The following is a 20892-nucleotide window of genomic DNA, read 5'->3' as shown; positions in this document are numbered from 1 at the left end:
GCCGTTTATGGCTGTTGGCTCTTTGAGGCTTGGCCCTCTCTCTCTCTCTTGCCCTTGAGGCTTTCCTCTCTCTCTTGCCTATCTATATAAGAACAAGCCTCTACAAGGCTACAAGCACACACAAGTTCACAACTCTCAAGGCTCAAGCTTTAAGGTTCAACTTCTTCTCTCTTCGAACGTCCAAGTTCCAAGCTCTAGGGCCTAGGCTCTCACCTCTCCCTCAAGCCTCTTGAGTCTTGACTCTTCCAACTTCCAAGCCTCTAGGCTCTCTCTCTCTCTCTCTCTCTCTCTCTCATGATTGGCCATATATTGGCCAAACTATACGGGGCAGTTTTGGAGGCAGAGCTGAGCACTCATGCAGAGGTTGGGGGATTGAGAGCAGCAGGCCAGGCAGGCTTCCGTCGAGCCTTCTCGACCATCGACCACATTTTTACATTGAGGTGCCTGATTGATCAGGCCAAGGCACGGAGGCAACGGCTCTATTGTTGCTTTGTGGATTTCCGCAAGGCATTTGATACTGTGCCCAGAGAGCGCCTCTTTCGGCGACTACAGACACTAGGCATACCTTCAGACATGATGTGGGGTATATACAGGCTATATGAGCAGGTCTTTGGGAGAGTCCGATGCCCAGGAGGCTTGTCCGACACAGTTGCTAGCACCATTGGTGTGAAGCAGGGGTGCCCGCTCTCCCCCACGCTCTTTGGGCTCTATATTGATGAGGTGGTCGATTACATCACACAGGGAGGAGGCTCTGGGGTTGAGCTATCAGGTATTACTGTCCATGTTATGCTTTATGCTGATGACATCGTCTTGGTATCCGACACGCAGGTTGGGCTTCAAAGACACCTTGTGGCTCTTGATGACTTCTGCGCACAGCAGGGGCTCACAGTGAACCTTGGGAAAACCAAGGTTATGATCTTCCACACTTCACCCGCAGTTAGGAGCCACACTACTCTCACATTAGCAGGAGGGCGGGTCGAGGTGGTGAGCTCTTATGTTTACCTTGGCATCACATTTACTAGCTTAGCTGGACGCTTCTCCATGGCTCAGGCAGTCCGAGACAGAGTGACCCGGGGGTATGCAGCTCTTGCTGGCCTTGAGCGTCAGTGTCATCAGGCACATTTTCAGGAACCCCGCACGAAGGGGTGGCTCTTTGATACATTAGTGACACCAGCCTTGATGTATGCAGCAGCGGTTTGGGCACCAGGGCTTGCAGCCTCCACATGGGTACAACTGGAGAGACCACAGATCTTGATGCTCTCGAGGATGATACGCAGCAAACCATCCGTCCCGCACGACATTGCTCGAGCTGAGTTTGTTGCACCACCTATGGCAGTGGAGGCACTGTTCCAGACGATCTCCTTTATATACAGGATGAGGGAGATGCCCATGGAGAGATTATCCCGCCGAGCTTTTGAGGCATCCAGACAGCTGGCCGAGGCTGGACACACTGGATCTTGGTATGCACAGATGCTACAGTGGTTCTCACATCATGGTATAGACATTGAGCGGTTGCCACCTTTTCAGTATGATCAGTCTGCTCCACGGGGTTACCTCTCTCTCAATGAGAGGAACAGAGTGATGAGACAAGACATATGGCAGCACTACATACAGGAGACATGGACAGCACCAGAGAGCCCACTACCACCGAAGATGCTGTATTACAGAGACCACTTTACGAGCATCTCAGGGGATGGGTTTATACATCGACCGTGGTACATGGATGTATACATGCCACACAGCTCTCGCGTTGCTATTGGACAGCTACGAGTCTCATCACATCAGCTAGAGATAGAGGCTGGGAGAGCGGCACGGGTTCCTAGAGCTGAGCGGATATGCAGATTGTGCCCCGAGGAGGTGGAGACTGAGGATCACTTTGTATGTAGATGTAGAGCCCACCAGGGGGTCAGAGATAGATATGCAGGATTGTTTGAGGAGCACTCTTCACTACATCAATTGATGGAGGCCTCGGACCAGCGACAGCTTGGCAGACTACTACTAGAGCTTCATAGTTCTCGAGAGAGACTCCTCGAGACACCCGCTCCCACTAGGGATGGGAGACAGTCCCAGCTCACAGATTTCTTCCAAAGAGCTATGCCAGTGCCAGCTGATGTACCACATGGGGTGACCACATAGAGAGCAGAGGAATTGAGAGCCAGGAGGAGACCTAGACAGACCGGACATAGAGCACCCCGACTCCGTCACCGAGAGATAGCAGCTATCCGAATGAGACACCAGATGGAGACACAGGAGAGGCTAGCTCGCTTTCATTCAGACTCAGGGTACATCTTCATGCCATTCACAGCCTCCGCATCGGCGATGTATGATATCTTATATCCCTCTTATGGCACTGGATGGAGTTAGACATAGATCTGCATAGCATGCTTGTACTACCCCTTCAGCATATAGAGATGCATCTTGCCTTAGCACTCCATCCACATCCCCACCCCCCTTATATTGTTTGTATATGGGCTCCACCGATCCATGATGATTCACAGTTGTATCCAGACACATGCACACTTTTTCTTTGGTTTCTTTTCTTCCGATGACCGGAAGAACACAGTTGTATTATTTTTTGTCTCATAGGCCGACTTTGGCCTCTCATAGACGTTAATATATCTTTCTTTCTTTCTTTCTTTCTTTCTCTCTCATTCCTCAAGGCTCTCTCTCTCTCTCTCTCTCTCTCTCATTCCTCAAGGCTCTCTCTCTCTCTCTCTCTCTCTCATTCCTCAAGGCTCAAGAGTCAAGCCATCTTCAACCATGGCATCCTCCTCACGTGCCGGGGCTTCTCGTAGAAGGACAACGGGATGGACATGGTGGGAGGAGGTTAACTACACCACATCCGTTCATGGAGGCGGTTCTCGGCCATGGGTATGCAAGCTTTGCCCGTACCGGCGAACGGGTGGTGCCGACAAAGTGCGAGTCCACCTCTTGCATGAGAGTGGGCATGAGGTGAGGTTTTGCACGAATGTCACGCCCGAGAAGAGACGGGAACTTCTTGACAAGCTTAGCGTCTACAAAGCGGTCGAAGCGACAAGGACACCACGAGTGGCCGTGGATCCCGCGACGATGGGGAGAGGAACTCAAGCCTCTACAATGGAGTCATGTGGTGGATCGGGATCATGCACACCATCACCTTCACCATCAAGTCGGAATGTTACTCCATCCACGACACCGGCACCCTCCATCTCCACGGCCTCTCAATCATTACGTGGCCCACGGCGACAATCTACACTTGGGGAGAATTGGAACCCCAAGTTGAAGGAGGAGGTGGATATGGCGGTGGGCCGCTTCTTCTTCCACGACCACATTGCCTTTCAAGCGGCTAGGTAAGTGCAATCGATCATTGCCAATTCATCATTCCTGTTTTCATCATCCTAGTCCCCTTCTCATTAGTAAATTACTTTCTTGAATAGGTCGGAATACTTCAAGGTCATGGTTAAGAAGATTGGGGAGTATGGCTCAACCTATACGTTCCCCTCATCCGAGAGCTTGCGCACTACATTGCTCAAGAAGGAGAAGCGCATTGTAGAGCAAGCGACCGACAACACAAAGCGGCAATGGGAGAGGAACGGAGTCTCCCTCATTGTGGATGGATGGGGTGACACCCGCAAGAGGAGTATTCACGGCATGGTTGCATATTCCCGTGGAGAGATGTACTTCATCTCATCTCATGATGCATCCGGCACTGGGAAGAGCACGGATGTGCTTGCGGCGGAGTGGGCTACCACCATGGAGATCGTTGGCCCCGAGCATGTAGTGGGCTTTGTTGCGGATGGGGAGTCTTCCAATAGGGCGGCGGGAGCTATTCTCCAAGGTATGTATGGACATGTCATGGTGTCCTTTTGTATGGCTCATTGCCTAAACAACCTCCTCAAGGACATCGGGGCATTACCATGGATCAGCCCGCTCATTGAGGCCAACACCATGGTCTCCTTTGTCCTCAACCACCAAAGACTTCGGCATGAGTTCAACAAGAGGTCCTGTCTCTCTCTCCTTAAATATTCCGACACCCGGTTTGCCTACAACTTTCTCATGTTGGGCCAGTTGAAGGATTGTAGCGGTGCTTTGAGGGGGCTTTTCCTTAGCGACGAGTTTGTCGCCATGCAAGAGTCCCATACAAACACTGGCCAAGAGTGTAGGCTACGGGCGGATGACGCCTCTTGGTGGGAGCGCGTGAAGACCACAGATGCTATGGTGAGGCCCATAGTCCACCTATTGAGGATTGTAGACGCTATGCAACCATGCATAGGCAAGGTCTACGAGGCCATGGATCGCATGATAGAGAAGTTGAAAGACTTCGTGCCTGAGACGAAGACAGATACGAGGAGATCCATGCCTTGTGTCTAGGAAGGTGGAATTCCTACTACTCTCCATTGCATGCAGCAGCTTATGTGGTGGACCCAGAATTCCAAGGCAACAAGCAGGAGAGCGACCGGGAGGTGAGCGCTGGATGGAGGGTCATCTTGGATCGTCTTGTGCCTGATGCATCGGTTAGGCGCAAGATCAGGGACCAGCTTTCGATGTACAGGTCATTTCATGGCTCCTATGGCTGTCATGATGCACAGGTTGACCGCTCCAAAGTTGGTGCTGCTCTATGGTGGGAGGACTTTGGTTCAGATGGACCGGAGCTGCAGCAGCTTGCCATCCGCATACTTAGCCAGGCCGTCAGCTCCTCTTGCTTGGAGCAACTTTGGAGTACCTACAGGCACATTGCCTCTAGAAAGAGGAGCCGACTCGGGATAGAGCGTGCCAATGACCTTGTCTTCGTCAGCGCGAACTTGCGAATGCTTTGCAAGAGCGTGACCAAGAAGGCAGATTCCTTCACCGAGTGGGAGATGAGTCAACAAGAAGAGCAACAAGAGGATGAGGTGCAGGAGCAGCATGCCAGTGAGGATGAGACTGAGGATGAGCTTGATGCTTCTTTGGCACAAGCTACCCATGACCATGAGGCGAGCACTTCACGTGGATGATCATTCATGGATCATGATTCATGGGCCTTACTACTTAGCTCTAGCCTCTAGCCTCTAGTCTTCAGTACTTTTTTGTCATTGACTCATTTGAGTCCGTCCATGTATTTTGCCTCCTTAAGGCTTAGTCCTGACTCCTGAGTCCTGACTCTTGAGTCATGACTCATTTTGTATCTACTTAATTATTAATATGACTCAAAAGCTTACCATTTTAGTGTAAATTTGTGCTCATTTTGATGTACTTCCGAAGTAGAATAAGTGTAGAGTAGAAAAATTAAAAAAAAAAAGTATTTTTTGAGTGCCGTTCCCTCCCCTGTCCCCGTTCCCTACTTATGGCCGTCCCCCGTCCCTCCGAAGTAGTGTAAATTTGTGCTCATTTTGATGTACTTCCGAAGTAGAATAAGTGTAGAGTAGAAAAATTAAAAAAAAAAGTATTTTTTGAGTGCCGTTCCCTCCCCTGTCCCCTGTCCCCGTTCCCTACTTATGGCCGTCCCCCATCCCGTCCCCGTCCTCGTCCCCCGTCACCGTCCCCTGTCCCTTGTGACTATGGTTCTGATTCAGCCGACAGCTCCTGCTCTTCTCTGGTACAGCTGATAAGGATCCAAGTCCTTCTCCAAGTCCAACAGTGGCTCCAAACTGTAGCTTGCTCCTAACTCTGGTCTTTTTCTAGCTGCCCCTTTTGGACTAGCTCCAGAGAATGTCCATGGCATTTTCATGCACATGACATGAAGGCAGCCATGGGCTAGCCAAGAATGTACCTTTTTGTACTATAGAATATACCGAATACTCAGCTATCTCTCTCTTTCTTCTCTCCATCTCTTACTTGCATTTGCATCAAGTTGTTCCAAGATGGTATCTACGGCTGAAAGAAGACTCCTAGAGCTTCCGCATGTGACATTGGTATCAGAGCTTTAGGTTGGTTTTGAGATATTGTTGTTGCCGATGTCGCATCCACCCTTACTGCATCGCGCATGGATGAAACCATCGCTCGTGTCTTGATCTTTTGGTGGTGTGGGGACCAAGCAACATTGTTTCAGCATCAGTCTAAGCAAGGCTAAACATTGATTCAGTCCAAGATGAATGTGCACAGGTCCAAGGTATAGGAAAGTGCACAGGTACGAGGCCCAAGGGAAGAAACACAAGACATGGAAGAAATTCCCAGGAGGTTGGTTGGTGGTGTTCCACAAGACGCAAGGGGAATGGCGGTCCTATGAGTCGGATGCCACTTAGGGCACAGCAAGAAAGGCTTTTAGGCAACGGTTCCAAGGGAGGATGATCCTCCAAGGGGTGGAGTGAGAGTGCCAGACTCAATACTCGGGAAAAGAAGACCAGAGAAAGTGTTCAGGGAGAGGGTGTTGGAAATAATCCAAACATAAAGCCAAGATTAAAGCCCAAGGTTCAAAGGTTATTATCCATGTAACTTTAGCATTGTAAAAGGCACAAGATTCTAGCCAAAGAAGTGAAAAGAGGGTGCCCTCCTCTGTAGAGAATCAAGGAGAAAAATGAGGGCAGTGCCCATCTACATTCACTCCACCTCTCCTACATTCACTCCACCTCTCCACATTCCTCTCCATCTCTCCTAAAATCAAGCCACCTCTCCTATATTCAAGGATGTACTCTTGGCCTATAAAAAGGCACCTTTGGGAATGAGAAATCAGTTCATGTGTTTTGATTCATATCCTCTTCATGCTTGTGTGATTAGCTTAATCTCATCTTAATCATCCACTAGTAATGGTATATATGTGCTTTTATCCACCATAAATACATCATTATTTCCATTTTCTTTCATGGGATCAGAGCTCCAGATCCATGCCCAGCATGTCTTAGCCCATCATCAAGTGTTTTATTCACCTCATTAGCCCATAATCATAATTATAAGCACTAATCTTCTCTCTTCTACATAGCCAAGCTGCACCCCCAGCTGAAGAAAGCATCCATGCTCCTAAACCCCTTCACCATTCATCAAACCCTTTGAGAGGGCTCCTCATCAGGTCAGAGCGATCTCCATCGCCAGTTCATGGGGTCTACATCGTGTGCAGGCCGACGTATTCTGTGTTTCCCCCAAATCCAGTCAGAATCTCTTCAAACGTTAAATACACGCTACTGCAACCAAATCAGAGCTCAAGAGAACATTCCTAGGGCTTTTCCAACGCTGCGAACACGCCTGTGTGGTCAAAATCACGTAAAATCGTCACCAGCAACCAGTTTCAGCTCTGTGGTACTCACAGAAAGTAGTTTTGGTAATCTTAAGATTAAGCATTGATTATTATTGCTAATCTTGAGTTTATTGTGCTTAAAGTAATGCTAACCCACTGCTAAATCTTGCCCTAGCTCCACATTTAAAAAAATCCTTAGGCATCATTGAGATTTTGGTGCACAAAGTTACATCATTTTCACATGCTCATTTTTTAGTGTTTTAGGGTTTTGAACTTCATTGTACTTGCTTGATCTCATTAAGGGGAGATTTAAGGAGTAATAAGCTCATGCTTTAGTATGATGTACCAACCCATTGCATATCATCATCATCATGTATATCACTACATGCTTACACTTCATGCAAGTGAGCTAGACACTGCCATTGCTTTCATGCAATCAGTAAGACCTCTCACATCTCTCATGGCACTCTTCATTGATGAAAATGTACTTCGTGCATCATGGTCATTGAGGCAACCATTGGCCTTCAAGTTCCATTTTGGAAACAATGGATTTGGGCTCTCAATAGCCTTCATGTTTATCATGGAAATATTGATCATGCTTGTGCAAATGATACAAGCACACTTTACCATGAACCCAATTGAGAACTTCATCAAACAAAGAGGAGAAGAAGCAAAGGAGAGGAGCCATCGACAAGCTCTTCAAAGCTACATCAAGAACAAAGAAGAAGATGAGCCACCTCATCAAGAAGAATCTGCTCCAAAGGATCATCATTCAAGAAGAAACCAACCTTGCTCAAGTGTGTGAAGATGTAGATGACTCTTATGCCTTTTAAAGCATTATCCAAGTCATATTTGGCTATGCCTTATGTTTGTGGGAACACTAGTTGTTGAGTAAGCCTTGTTGTGTTGTTAGCTTAACTCTTTATTGTGTATACCCACTTGTTGTTAATCCATACCTTGAAGTTTGTAAGAGAAGAGTACACATACCCTATGTTGTGCTTAAGGGGGGACTCTATCTCAATGTATCAAGGAGGATTTGTTGTTAGGCAAAGTCAGTCATAAGTCATTGTGTTCATGTTTGGCTTATAGGGGGGTGTTGGAAATAATCCAAACATAAAGCCAAGATTAAAGCCCAAGGTTCAAAGGTTATTATCCATGTAACTTCAGCATTGTAAAAGGCACAAGATTCTAGCCAAAGAGGTGAAAAGCGGGCGCCTCCTCTGTAGAGAATCAAGGAGAAAAATGAGGGCAATGCACACCTACATTCACTCCACCTCTCCTACAATCACTCCACCTCTCCACATTCCTCTCCATCTCTCCTAAAATCAAGCCACCTCTCTTATATTCAAGGATGTACTCTTGGCCTATAAAAAGGCACCTTTGGGAATGAGAAATCCGTTCATGTGTTTTGATTCATACCCTCTTCATGCTTGTGTGATTAGCTTAATCTCATCTTAATCATATTCTTAATCATCCACTAGTAATGGCATACATATGCTTTGATCCACCATAAATACATCATTATTTCCATTTTCTTTCAGAGGACATGAAGGGATAGGGGACATGATGGAACAGACGCATAGATCTTCATCAGAGTTGGAGTAGATTTGGAGATCGGGCCGGGTTTTCAGTGAAAAAGGTTGCCAAGAAGGGAAGGATGATAGGTCTGGGACTCCACAGAATAGAAGTTGGAATCCCGTCATTAAGTTTAGTAGAGGGGGATATCATGTGTAAGACATGTGCAAGCTGATCCCAAGGCTGACCCTTGAGGGGCACAGTGTTGCCAGGCGTTTCTGAAACGGCAGGTATGAAACGGGTTTCATACGTTTTGAAACGTTTCATAAAAGGTAAGAAACGGGTACAAAAAGGTTTCATACAAAATAGAAAAAGCATGTATATTTTTAACTTGAAATATACAAAAGAAAAAACTGTTGACATAACTTATAAGAGACCACATTGAATTCATTTCAATAAAAACAAAATACATGTAAGATATGATGATATCACAAATCACGTGGGTGATCACTGATGACTAACCAGAAATCAAAAGGATCACCACGTGGGTGATGAGTCATGACTCAAAATCCAAGATCAAAATAAATAACATGTCCAAAGTTAAAACTAAATAACATGTCCAAATAAAATGATACTGGCAGCTAGCTACTATCTGCATCCTCATGCTCATCCTCATCTGCATCTTTTGCCTCTGCAGCCTCACTCTCAAGGTCACTGCCGGTAGCCGAGTCCTCAAATGCCTTATCCTCTAGAGGTGCAGGTGCACCACTAGTACTAGCCTCTCGAGAAGATCATGTAGTGCGAGCCGGAGCCATGATCTTCTCATAGAGCATAGAATAGATGTCTCTCTCCTCTTGAGGAATGTCGGGAATCTCCTTGCACTTCATGATATCAATCTTATCTGGATTCACTTGGCGAGGCTCAATGGGATGACCCTTTTGTTCTAGCAATCGGAGATCGCAATGACAAAAGACAAGCCTCTCCAATTGTGCTGTGGAGAGTCTATTTCTCTTTTTCGTGTGAAAAAGAGCCCATGTACTCCAGTTCCTCTCACAAGGCCCTGAACTGCAATCCTGGGAGAGAACTCTCAATGCAATCCGTCTCTACATTGTACAAAAAAGAATGTTAAGTTAGAGTCAAAAAGAGAGTAGCATTTGAATGTAGATTTTGAAAGAATAGGAGACAAAGATACAAGATTCAAGAATCAAAAAAACCTTACCAAGTTGCGTGTCCCAATACCGTATTTCTCCCACCAAGACACTGGCTCCAACTGTGTCTCCCTGAGCAATGTAGTAGCTCGCCCAAACATATGACTACCGTTGCGGTAAATGAGAAGCTCATCCTGGAGCTTTCTCATAAGCTGTATATCACCTCCCACTCTCACCAACTTGGTAATGTACTCGATCCATCCTGACTCTAGCTCCTCATTGAGGTATTGCTCGTCATTCCTCCAAAGGGGATGCAAAATGTGAGCAACAGCATGGATTGGCCTATGAAACCAATCCCAACGCCGATTCCAGATCTCCTTAATATCTTGAACTCTACATGTGACATACATAAGAGATCAAGATTTATAAAATAACTTATAGGAAGACTCAAGAGAAAGACTCAAAGACTAAAGTTAAAGCCCAAGGGTGAGCACCTGTCACGCGACAAGGTAGTGAAATCATTGAGAGCTTCACCAATTCTGTCCATGAACTCATAAAGCAGCCCAATGGTACTCCCCTTGTCTGAGCCGAAGGACACTATAAATGGGCTGAAGTTCCTTCACAAGTCCCTCTGCATCCTGCCACCAAGTATCTCTCATGACCATACGAGAGAATGCTATAGACTTGGGCTCATCCTTGTCCTCCCATGCGGTCCATTCACGACACACAATAGTACGTAATAAGCCATGTCGCACTCTCACTAGTCTCTCCACCACAATAAACATATATGCAAACCGAGTTTTGGAGGGCTTTAGAAGCTCAAGATCACTATTGGCCCTGTACATGCTCAAAACCTTTGGCCTCTTTGTGACAAAGTTCACCATGGTAGATACAGCTGAAAATACATGGCTCACCCAATCAAGCTTCCCCACATCCTCAATCATCAAGTCAAGGCTGTGTGCTGCACAAGGTGTCCACACAATCTTGGGGAACTCCTCCTCTAACATCCTGCCCATGGATACACAATTGGAGCCATTGTCCGTGATCACCTGCACAATGTTATCAGGCCCAATTTCATTGATTGCCTGGCGCATGTGGGACATAATGAACTCCCCTGTAACCACTATCCCTGGCACCGATGCATCTATGGCACGAATGAACATTGTGCCTTTGCAGGAGGACACAAGAATGTTGTACACATTTCTCTTCCGCACATCTGTCCATCCATCACAAAGCAAAGTACAACCATACTTTGCCCAAGTGGCCTTCAGAGGCTCCATCTCCATCTCCACAGCCAGTTGCTCCTTGCGAAGCTCAGTAGTGCGCAATGTCTCGTAGGAGGGGCCATCCCACTCACACCCAATGCGGGAGATAGCTCTCATTGCCTTCTTCCATCGAGGAGTCCTGACAATGTGGAAGGATAATCCACATTGAATAAACAACTTCATCAACTCCCTCGTTGCCTCTTTCATGGCAGCCTTTTGCATCCCTGCCTGCACATGTCCTTTCTTGAACACTAGAAGACTAGTTCTTTTGGCTCGAGGTGCCGAGCTAGAACCACCTGCAACCTCACCACTGGTATCGTCCTCTCTGATACGAGTCCTCTTGGAGACACTTTGACGTGCTTCAGGCTCTCCCGGACTGGGGATATCCTCAAGGGGGATACCTAGCTGCATGGCCTTCCAAGCCTTGAGGCTATCATAGATTTCTTGTGACACATGCTTACATGGCCCGATGCCAAAACCCTTTGTTTGTGACAAATGTGCCTTCAGCCTAGTGACAAATAGAGCAAGGGTGGACCGTGGAAGATATGCCATAAATATTGATGGAAGAGAAAAAAGTGTGCTGCTTTGTGAGTTGTGTAGAGAAAACCAACATAAAGCTAAACATGACATTACCCCTTTGGAAGATCTCCACAAGGCCCAAGGACACCAAGGAGCAGGCGGGCTGACACGACTCACGAGCGATGGCAAGCTGGCACACAAATCGGCGAAAAGTCACAAGCGGCCGCCACTGGGAAATGCGAACGAAAGTGCGCCGTACATACGAAACGATTCGTTTTTTAGGTTTTTAAAATATGCATGATGAAAAAACGCGTTTCGTACAAGACGAAACGTTTCAAAACGTTTCGTACGTTTCGAACCTGTATGAAACGCGTTTCTATGCAACTGTGGAGAGGCAACAGATAAAAGATAGGATTAGAAGTAGATTTTGGAGCATATATTACTGGTGTGGACAGGGAAAGTCTTGTGGAGGATTTATGAGGCTGTTGGCCAGCGCATGACAAAGAGTAAGACCAGTCAGTTGTGCAACAAGTTGGCATTAATTTGTCCAAGACCTGGCTGACAGCAAGTCGGCCAGTCCACCGGGTTTTCCAAAGCCTATTTAAGGCAATTCTTGCTCATCATTTTGGTGATTCAGTCCTTCCTTGGACTGGGTCATAGATTTAGGATTAGCTTAGGTATTTTCTACCTTTTCAAGGCAACGTACGGGCTGCAAGATTTGTACATCTTTTTTGTACTACACTGAATACTCAGCTATCTCTCTCCCTCTCTCTCCTCTTATCTTCTGTATGCGTTTGCATCAAGCATGTGTTTAGGGCTGAAAGAAGACTCCCAAAGCTTCCGCATGTGACACACATGGTCTTGTGGCATCCAATGCCTGTCCCCATTGTGTACCGAATTCCTCGGAATCCACATACGTGTGCTTCATATCATCTAGTCCCGTACCAACAAGGTCTAGTCTAGTATTCTGAATCAAATCACTGTTCCCTTCTTGCTCAAAGCATCGGCCACTAGATTGACCTTTCTAGAAAGGTATTCGATCATGCCACCAAATTGCTGGAAAATTTGGCTCCAACGGTATTGACGGCCACTCCACTGTGCAGTTGGCATTGTGTGAATCTAGTGCAATGCCTGATGGTCAGTGCGAACCTCAAATTCTCGCCCATAAAAGAAATGCTTCCAATATTTCAGAGCTTGAATTACTGCTAGGAGTTTTTGATCATGGATAGAGTAATTCTTTTCTGCAGGTAGTAACTTACGAGACATATAATCATTATGTTGTAAAACAATTCCAATCGTGATGTTACTCGCATTAGTGATTACTTGGAATGGCTCGTCCCACGAGGCCAGCGGTAGACAAGGAGCTTCTGGCAAAGCCACCTTGAGGTTCTTGAATGCTGGATCCGCTGCCCTCTAGTCTTGACACCCTTTAGCAGATTTGACTTGTCAATGTGGGTGGAATATGATTGGCTTATGCCCACAAAGGATCAGATATTGTAAGCTGTCTGTGGTAGCTCCCAATTGACTATCTTGGCCAGGTCAAGCCTCAGCATTGATTATGTATCCAAGGTAATGAACCTTGGTCAAATAAAACTTTGACTTCTTCTCATTGACATAGAGCTTGCTGCTTTCCAGCAACTTCAAAACTTTCACTGCATCAATGTCATGCTGCTCAATCATAGCTGAGAACATAAGTATATTATCCAAAAATATAAACACACACTTTCCAATCAAGTCTCAAAATATCCGCATCCTCATGTGGTTGAATGTGGTTGGGGCATTCGTCAAGCCAAAAGGCATGACCACAAATTCATAGTGGACCCGTTCCGTATGGAAGGCTACCTGCTCAACAATCCGAACCTGGTGGTACCCACTTTTCAAATCTAGTTTCGAGAGCACCTTGGCTCCATTCAACCTATCTAAGATGTAATCTATTTGAGGCATTGGGAACTTGCTTTTTACAAGTAGCTTATTGAGAACACGATAATCTACAGCTTGCATGTGGCTTATGAGAGAAAAGTTTGGGATCCATAGCTCACACTTAATGACTACTAGGGCTTTGGACACATTTCGGGTAATCTGAAAAGTGTGCCTGTCCCAATCAATGTCTAGCTGGAACTTGTGAAACCATTAAATTCCTAAAATAATGTCTACTCCTGCAAGAGGAGCAACCATAAAGCCTCGCACAAACTCAATGCCCTGAATCATTAGCTTAGCACCTTGAGCTTCAAACTTGATGCTCGTTGTCATACCTATGCTAAAACCTTCAACCTTCTTGTCTACTGAAGTCAAGATCGCCGAGCGGCCTATTCCATTACCACAACCTCCGTGTTGCCGTTGTCAAACAAGACGACGACTCTCTAGCCACCTATCCAGCTAAACATCTTGAGCAATTCTTTATGCTCATACTCCTGGTCTTGGGCACTCTTCTACTCATCTTCGAGCTCCCAACTAGACCGAAGAACTTGGATCCGAAAAACTAGGGACGACTGCTAGGGTCTGTGTCGGGGACGGGAAGTCGTAGAGGCTGGGGTGGTAGTGTATGGAGTGGTAGTCTTCTTTGGACAATCCCTAGAAATGTGCCCTTTTGTATGACAAAAGAAACACCTACCCTCCTCCTTCTTGTATTGAGTTGTCTCTTCTAAACTCAATTTCCCACTGGTCTTGCCTGCCTGAGCTTTCTGGTCTTGAGTAAGCTTGTATACATTAGTCGAGTTCTTGGAGCCAGAGGCTCCCATGCTCTATCCTAGGGAAGATCCTGTTTGGTTCTGGACTTTTTTCCCCGAGGCGGGTGCCTTGGGAGTGGAAGGCTCGAAAGTCTTGGGCTTTCTGCCATTGAACTTCATCTCAACACTTTGCACAAGTGAGAGTGCATCCTTGAAGGTGGCTGGCTCAAACATACGCACCTCCCACTAGAATTGTGTGTCAAGGCCATAAAGGAACTGCTCTTTCTTGCAAACATAAGTTTGAGATTTTGTTGGCAAACTGTAGGACTGGTTGCGCGTTTTGACGCGCCCCCCTGAACTCATCTCCGAGTCGCTCAAGCTCGTCCTAGACATAAGCTGCCATATCTAATCTGGTGTGGGCATGAGCCCACTGAGTCCACCATGGAATGGCCTTGCCCTCTAAATACCAACTAGCCAAGATCACTCTGTCAATATCATTTTTTCTTACAGTAGCAAAATAAGCTTCAAATTGATGCAACTGGGAATAAAGGCTCGTAGGATCGAGTTTATCATTATTCTTACTGAGGTTCATCCTCTCGGGAGGATGACTCGAGGAAGAAGCTAGTGTTGCTCTTGCGTCTAAAGCCGCATGAAATCTTTCGTGCTCCACGCGTTGCCTGGCGTCTTCTTGTGTAGAAGCATAGGATGCTGCCGCACGGTCTTCCATCAATTGAATCTCCAATACTAGCATCTGCAACTCGAGTATCGAACTCGGCTACGGTAGTAACCCTCCAGAGGGGTTATTCGAAAGAGGATCTACTACCAGGTTTTGGGAAAGAGAAGGAGAGAGAGGAGGAGACAGAGAAAAAGGGGTTGGAGTACGGGTTCTTTCTTCCAGGGCCAAGATCAGCGCCTTCTACTCTTCCAACTTAGTGCTCTGGTTTGCAATTGCTCGCATCATCGTTTGGCATTCTCTCTCTTCATCGAAGCTCGCCATAATGGGAATATGCACTTCCTTTCCCGGAACGCTATAAAACCATCCACTATGCGTGTGGAAGACTCTCTAGAGGCTAAAAACCATTCTAGGGACAGGAGTCACACCAAAAGGGGTGGTCCTCCGGAGTCTAGAAACCAAGCACACAAGCGCAAAAAAAAATAATCTTTTTTTTCTGGTTTTCTGGCTGAATCTTACATGTGGAAGCTTGATCGGTAACTTCAATGGACAGAATTCAGCAATCTTTCATGACGAAGATAACGCACAAGATAGAGAGACAAGTGCAGAAATAGAGAGAGAGAAAAAATGAAATGAAATGAAATGAAATGTTATATTAACGTCTTCAAAAGGCCATAATGACCTATGAGACCAAAAGTTACATCATGGTGGATCTGATACAATGTCTGGATAAAAAAACCCAGAAAATGAAAAATAAAGATGATACTACTGGCACCTAGAAAATGAAACTGGAACTGGAATATAGCGAGGGGGGGGTACGCTATGGAGGTGAGTGGAATATAGTGAGAGGATACAATATCATGTGGGACGGAGGGGTACACTATGGAGGTGCCTCCATCTCATAATATGTGCCGCATCGGACACTGGCGGATCTCCTCAATATCCTCTGTGGTCAGCACCCTGACTGGGTGTCCCGCATGCCTCGCAAGAATAATCCGAATCTGCCGCTGCAACCTCCGTCTATGCTGGGATGCCCCCCTCCGTAGTCGTGGGCGTCTTGACCACCCAAGCTCAATCGCACGATCAATCAGTGTACCCCTGGTGTGGGCGGTATCCATGTCCTGCTGTGCTGCTATGGTCCATCTGGCGCAGTGATGGCTGGACTAAAGAAATCTGTAATGTGCCTCTGAGTCTGGCTCTCTGTGCGCCTAAGCAGGCTATCTCTATGTCTCCGCAGCTCAAGCAAGAACAATCCCAAACACCTCTGGTCCTGGTATCCCATGACTCTGGAAAGTGGTCCAAAACCCTCTCTGAATAAACAGTGGAAACGACCACGTATCTCATAGTATGCAGTACAATGGCATATATAATGCAGCTCTGTCTCTGGCTCCCCATGGCATACTCGGCATATCCTGGCCTCAGCTGGTACACCTCTATATCGGCCAATCTCAATCTCAAGCTGGTGTGAGGATGTGCGAATCTGACCAATAGCACATCGTACTGCATGAGACAAGTGTACATCCATGTAACTGGGTCTGATCACAAAACCATCTGCTGTGAGCTGAAGAAAATGCTCTGTAGAAAGCCATCTTCGTGCCCAGCTCCTCAGTCGGCTGTATCCATGTCCTCCTAATGTCCAGCTGAACTAAATCCCGACGGATGAGTCTGGTAATCTCTGTCCGTGTGAGAGTGAGAGAGGGTGCCTCCAGAGAATACTGGAAGGGAGGCAATCTGTCCATGCTAAAACCATGTGCCTGGAACCAAGATGTCATCTGTCCATACCAACAAGCCGTGTCTCCCTGTAAAGCTAACTATCGGGAGGACTCCAGGGCGAGGCGTGCATATCTGTCTCGGGGGAGATCCCACAAGCCATGTATGTAGGAGACTGATCTCGTAAGAGCCTCAATCACCAGAGGGGCAGCCGCCGGCTCTGCTCGAATAATCTCATGAGGTACCACGGCCTTGGCTCTAATAATCCTAGCAATCATAGATACCAAAGGCCTCTCCATACCTCTCCACCCGCCTGCGCTGTGATGGCCCACTGAAGGTCCCCATATCTGCACTCCATAAAGCATAGCTGATGTCACTAGAGTGTCAAAAAGCCAAAGTTTCGTTCGAGGTTCCTGAAACTGAACCTGCGAACACATCCTCTCCAAACCACCCAGGGCTGCATGTGCTCTAGTCAATCTAGTCTCTGCTGCTCTCCTCATCGAAAACATTGGCCCACTGAATACTACCCCAAGATATGTATATGCATCTGTATACTCCACAATCTCTTGCCCATATGTAAATGTGGAAGCTGATCGCCTAACCCACTGTGGCGTGGTGTTAAACACCATAACCTTGGTTTTGCCAAGGTTGACAGACAATCCACTATCATGTGCAAACTCATGTAAAGCATCCAGATGACGTTGCATACCCTCAGGGGAATCAGAGATCAACACAATATCATCAGCATATAACAATAGTGGGATCCATGTACCTGCTAGCTGGGCTCCTCTGTCCCCCAATCTCTCAATGTAGTCAGAAGCCTCATCCACATACATACCAAACAGTGAAGGAGATAACGGGCAACCTTGCTTCACTCCTATAGTGGAGTGAACCAAAGTAGAGACCCCCTCTGGGGTGCGTACCTGTCCTGCAACTGATCTATATAAAGCCATAATCCCCCATATGAGCTCTGTGGGTACCCCCATCTCCTGTAATCGCCTCATCAATCTGGCTCTGGGCACTGTATCAAATGCTTTGCGGAAGTCCACAAAGCTACAATAAATCCGTCGCCCATGCGACCTGCCCTCCTCAATAATGGCCCGGAGAGTCAAGATGTGGTCAAGAGTAGAGAAACCTCTCCTGAACCCTGCCTGTCCCTCTGCTCGAATGCCAACTCTCTCTGCCCATCTACTCAACTGCTGCTCAAGAATGGATGCATACAATCGTGCTAGTGTGTGACCAATCATAATAGTGCGATAATTCCCTGGCTCCATAGGGTCCCCTGACTTGAAGATAGGCACGATGGTGGACCTACTCCAAGTCTCGGGTAAGCCTTCGCACATAGCACGATTGAACATCACTGCTAGAAGCTCTGCCAGCATGTCTCTCGCATGAATAAAGTGCTCAGCGACCAATCCATCATGATCATATGCTCTCCCAGTCTTCATCCTATCAATGGCCTTCCTTACCATCTCTGCGGTAAAGAAAGTACATGTCTGTGGGCATGGTGCTGGCGGGTCAAGAAAAGGTGTCTGTCCAGGAACTGTATATAGAGATGCTGCATAACTACCCCAGACCTCTGTAGAAGTGATGGCCAAAGCAGGGGAGGACTCATGAAACAGACGCCAAGCCTCCCTCGAATCCTGGCTCAAGAATAGCTGGTATAATTCCTGCTCTAGCTGAGCAAGGCCGGCCCGCTTCTTCCTTCGCACAAGACGTCGGAAGGCAATACGTGACTGTCGGTGAGTAGTGACTCCCAAAGCAACCTCCCGCTGCAATCGGGCTCTGGTCTCTCTGCACTCCTCATCATACCAGCTGTTCTGGGGCATACATCTAGAACGCTGTCTCTGTCCAGGCTGAGTATGTGGATATGCCTCTCTCGCTGCATCATGTAAAGTCTCTGTCAGTATATGGGTCAACTCCTCCAAAGGTCTCCCTGGCTCCTCTGTGTACAGACGTTTGTAAATCCCATCTGTGTAGATGGCATCAGTCTCTGAGGTAAAAGTATATCGAGTGTGATCTGCCCCTCGTGTCCTCTGAGCTGTGGTAAAGTGAAAAGAGATAGTCAATGTCAACAATGCATGATCCACTACTACCCCAATGGGCCGAGATCCAACTGTGAAGTCCTCAATGCATGAAACAAAGCTGGGCATAGCCATAACATAATCCATTGTGCTAGCACCATGTCTATGTGGAAAGCAAGTAAATCCAGCTGCTGACGGAAACCTCTGCAAGCCATTAAGTATGGCCAACCCATGTGCAGTCCCCATATCTACCAAATATCTCCCATACTCTGTGCACTCCACATCCTGTGAGCGTCTGTCTAATCCCATATCTAGAGTGTCCAGCTCTCTCAGCATCTCCTCCGAGGTATCATAAAAGGCTGTCTGGCGGTTGCCCGTCCGGGCATTAAAGTCCCCTAACAGGATGATGTCTCCATCCCTAGAGAACTCCCATATGTCATCATCTAGCACAGAGAAAGGAGACTGCCCTCTAGGTGCTGCATATGTCGATGTACTAGGAGCAAAATAGCATATGGCAATATACAAGAATCTGCCTGTGTCGGCCCTCAGTCTCACCCACATATATCTGGCCTGATCATCTCTCCGAACGAGAGAGAGGCAGTCGGACATAGTATTGGGTCCCGAATACCCTCTGTAGGGCCCCCACCACGAATGGTGTATTTTCTTTATTAGAATGATGCAAATCTGTAAACAATATTCGAGTTCTTGACCTTTCACTTTCACCTTGGCTGTCCTGGCTCCTTGGAAGACTCCCCTTTGGTGCTTTCCAGAGCAATGTATGAGGCCACTTTTGGGGGGACCAGACCTAGGAGCAGAGAATTGGAGGAGGATCAAGAGGTTACAGGTGATGACATTCTCATGTATGATCAGGGGAGAGTCTTATGTGCCACATGATATTGTCTTAGCACAGTTTGGGGCAACCCCCTCCCTCTTCCAGCCTATCACCTACATTTATCACATATATACACTGGATGGTGGCTGCAGAGGGGCATAGTCGCTCTTGGTATTCTCGGGTTGTCCATTGGTTTGATTCACACGGCCTTTAGATGGACCTCACCCCCCACCCTTTTAGCCTCAGCCCCCTGCATTTGGATCCCTCCCGGTTAGAGATCAATCATCTTTTCCAACTGGATTTCACAAGACTCTATACAAGCTGGACCTGGGTGTCTCCATTTGAGTTTCCCACAACGGAGAATGGGTTCATTGAGAGCCCCGGATACCTCCATAGACACATGTCAGATGCCATGAGGATTACCATTGGCCGGCTAAGGGTATCATCTCATCGTAGCTGATTTAAGCTAAGAGTATCATCGCATTGTAACTGATTAAATGGGCGTGATCTGTCCAACGACATGACTAGTAGTGAATGTGAGTGGCATGATCACATAAGATGCAGACTTTGGGGGGATGGCATCCTACCCACATTATCTTTACCCAAAAGTAAGTGTTAAGGGCATATGCATCTTAGTACTGACATCTCTTAGATTGCACCACTTAAACATAGAAAATTTGACTCAATTAAAATAGAGGGGAGAAGGGACAGGGCGGGGAGTCAGAACCTGAAAGAAGGGTCCACGTAAGCCATGCCCTTGGTGGAGCCAAAGTAAGGCACTCGCGAGTCCACACCGGGCGCATTTTCGCAAGTTTTCGTGTCCGGGTTGTAGACGAGGCTTATTCTTTCGGCAAAGCAGGGGGTGAAGGGGGGAAGGATGCCCGGCACGTCCAGCCACAGCCGGAAGTAGCCCTCGTCCTTCTTGTTTGACCACCACCAGTGGCCTGTACGGCACAGCAGCCTTCCTGGTCTGTAGGCATCCGTGAGCTTCACTTCTAGCTGGTTTCCCCCTGCGCCCGGGATAATGACCACTGGAGGCAGGCTCCCGTGTGGCTCGAAGACGCCATACGCACAGTGGTGGTGCAACGTTGCACTGACCCATACGCTCATTGTTTTGCATGGACGGCACCACCCACCTGCGGAAAGCCAATTTGCTCTCTAACAATTACAGGTAAAATATATGCACCTAAATATTTTTTGCCTTCCCATTAAATATATTCTACCATATTTTAAAGAATAAGAGTGTTTTTCTAAGGTTTTATTTTAGTATGTAATAATTAATGCTTGAAAAAGTAAATAAAATGATGACTCTCCATATGCTTTCCATTTGCATACATTCATCCCTCAGTGTCCTCTCTATTTAAGGCAATGAAATCATGCCCCCCATATGCTTTCTATTTGCATGCATGCCCCC

At 47.1% G+C, this 20892-nt stretch overlaps 2 protein-coding genes across 3 annotated transcripts in view; both read right to left on the bottom strand.

The window, feature by feature from the left end:
* Positions 1-20628, bottom strand: part of LOC147632295 (lecithin-cholesterol acyltransferase-like 1) — a 39531-nt gene extending 18903 nt beyond the window's left edge. For both annotated transcript variants that reach the window (XM_086807109.1, XM_086807107.1), the window contains exon 1: positions 20206-20628. In XM_086807109.1, coding sequence (XP_086663235.1) covers positions 20206-20588 — 383 coding nt within the window. In that variant the 5' untranslated portion in view covers positions 20589-20628. The remainder of the gene's footprint in view (positions 1-20205) is intronic.
* On the bottom strand, positions 9160-13574 carry LOC147632296 (uncharacterized). The gene is made up of 4 exons (XM_086807833.1): positions 13416-13574; positions 13152-13241; positions 9861-10001; positions 9160-9744 (listed from the first exon to the last, which is right to left on the bottom strand). The coding sequence occupies exons 1-4, from the start codon at positions 13572-13574 to the stop codon at positions 9433-9435; spliced, it is 702 nt and encodes a 233-aa protein (XP_086663959.1). The 3' UTR covers positions 9160-9432.
* Positions 20629-20892: the final 264 nt, after the last annotated feature.

Source organism: Cibotium barometz, chromosome 13 (genome assembly GCF_041138505.1).
Source record: "Cibotium barometz isolate CiBa-2024 chromosome 13, ASM4113850v1, whole genome shotgun sequence".
Taxonomy (NCBI): domain Eukaryota; kingdom Viridiplantae; phylum Streptophyta; class Polypodiopsida; order Cyatheales; family Cibotiaceae; genus Cibotium; species Cibotium barometz.
The sequence above is the reverse complement of the archived record's forward strand: the minus strand, read 5'-3'. Positions and strand labels throughout refer to the sequence as shown.

Excerpts from the sequence above, each read along its gene's own strand:
- LOC147632296 (XM_086807833.1), bottom strand. The coding sequence starts at position 13,574 with ATGCAAGCTGTAGATTATCGTGTTCTCAATAAGCTACTTGTAAAAAGC. Across the intron at positions 10,002-13,151 it reads CAAAGTTTTATTTGACCAAG|CTTATGAGAAAGCTCCAGGA; the intron begins GTTCATTACCTT and ends GGTGATATACAG. Across the intron at positions 9,745-9,860 it reads GTATTGGGACACGCAACTTG|AGACGGATTGCATTGAGAGT; the intron begins GTAAGGTTTTTT and ends TGTACAATGTAG.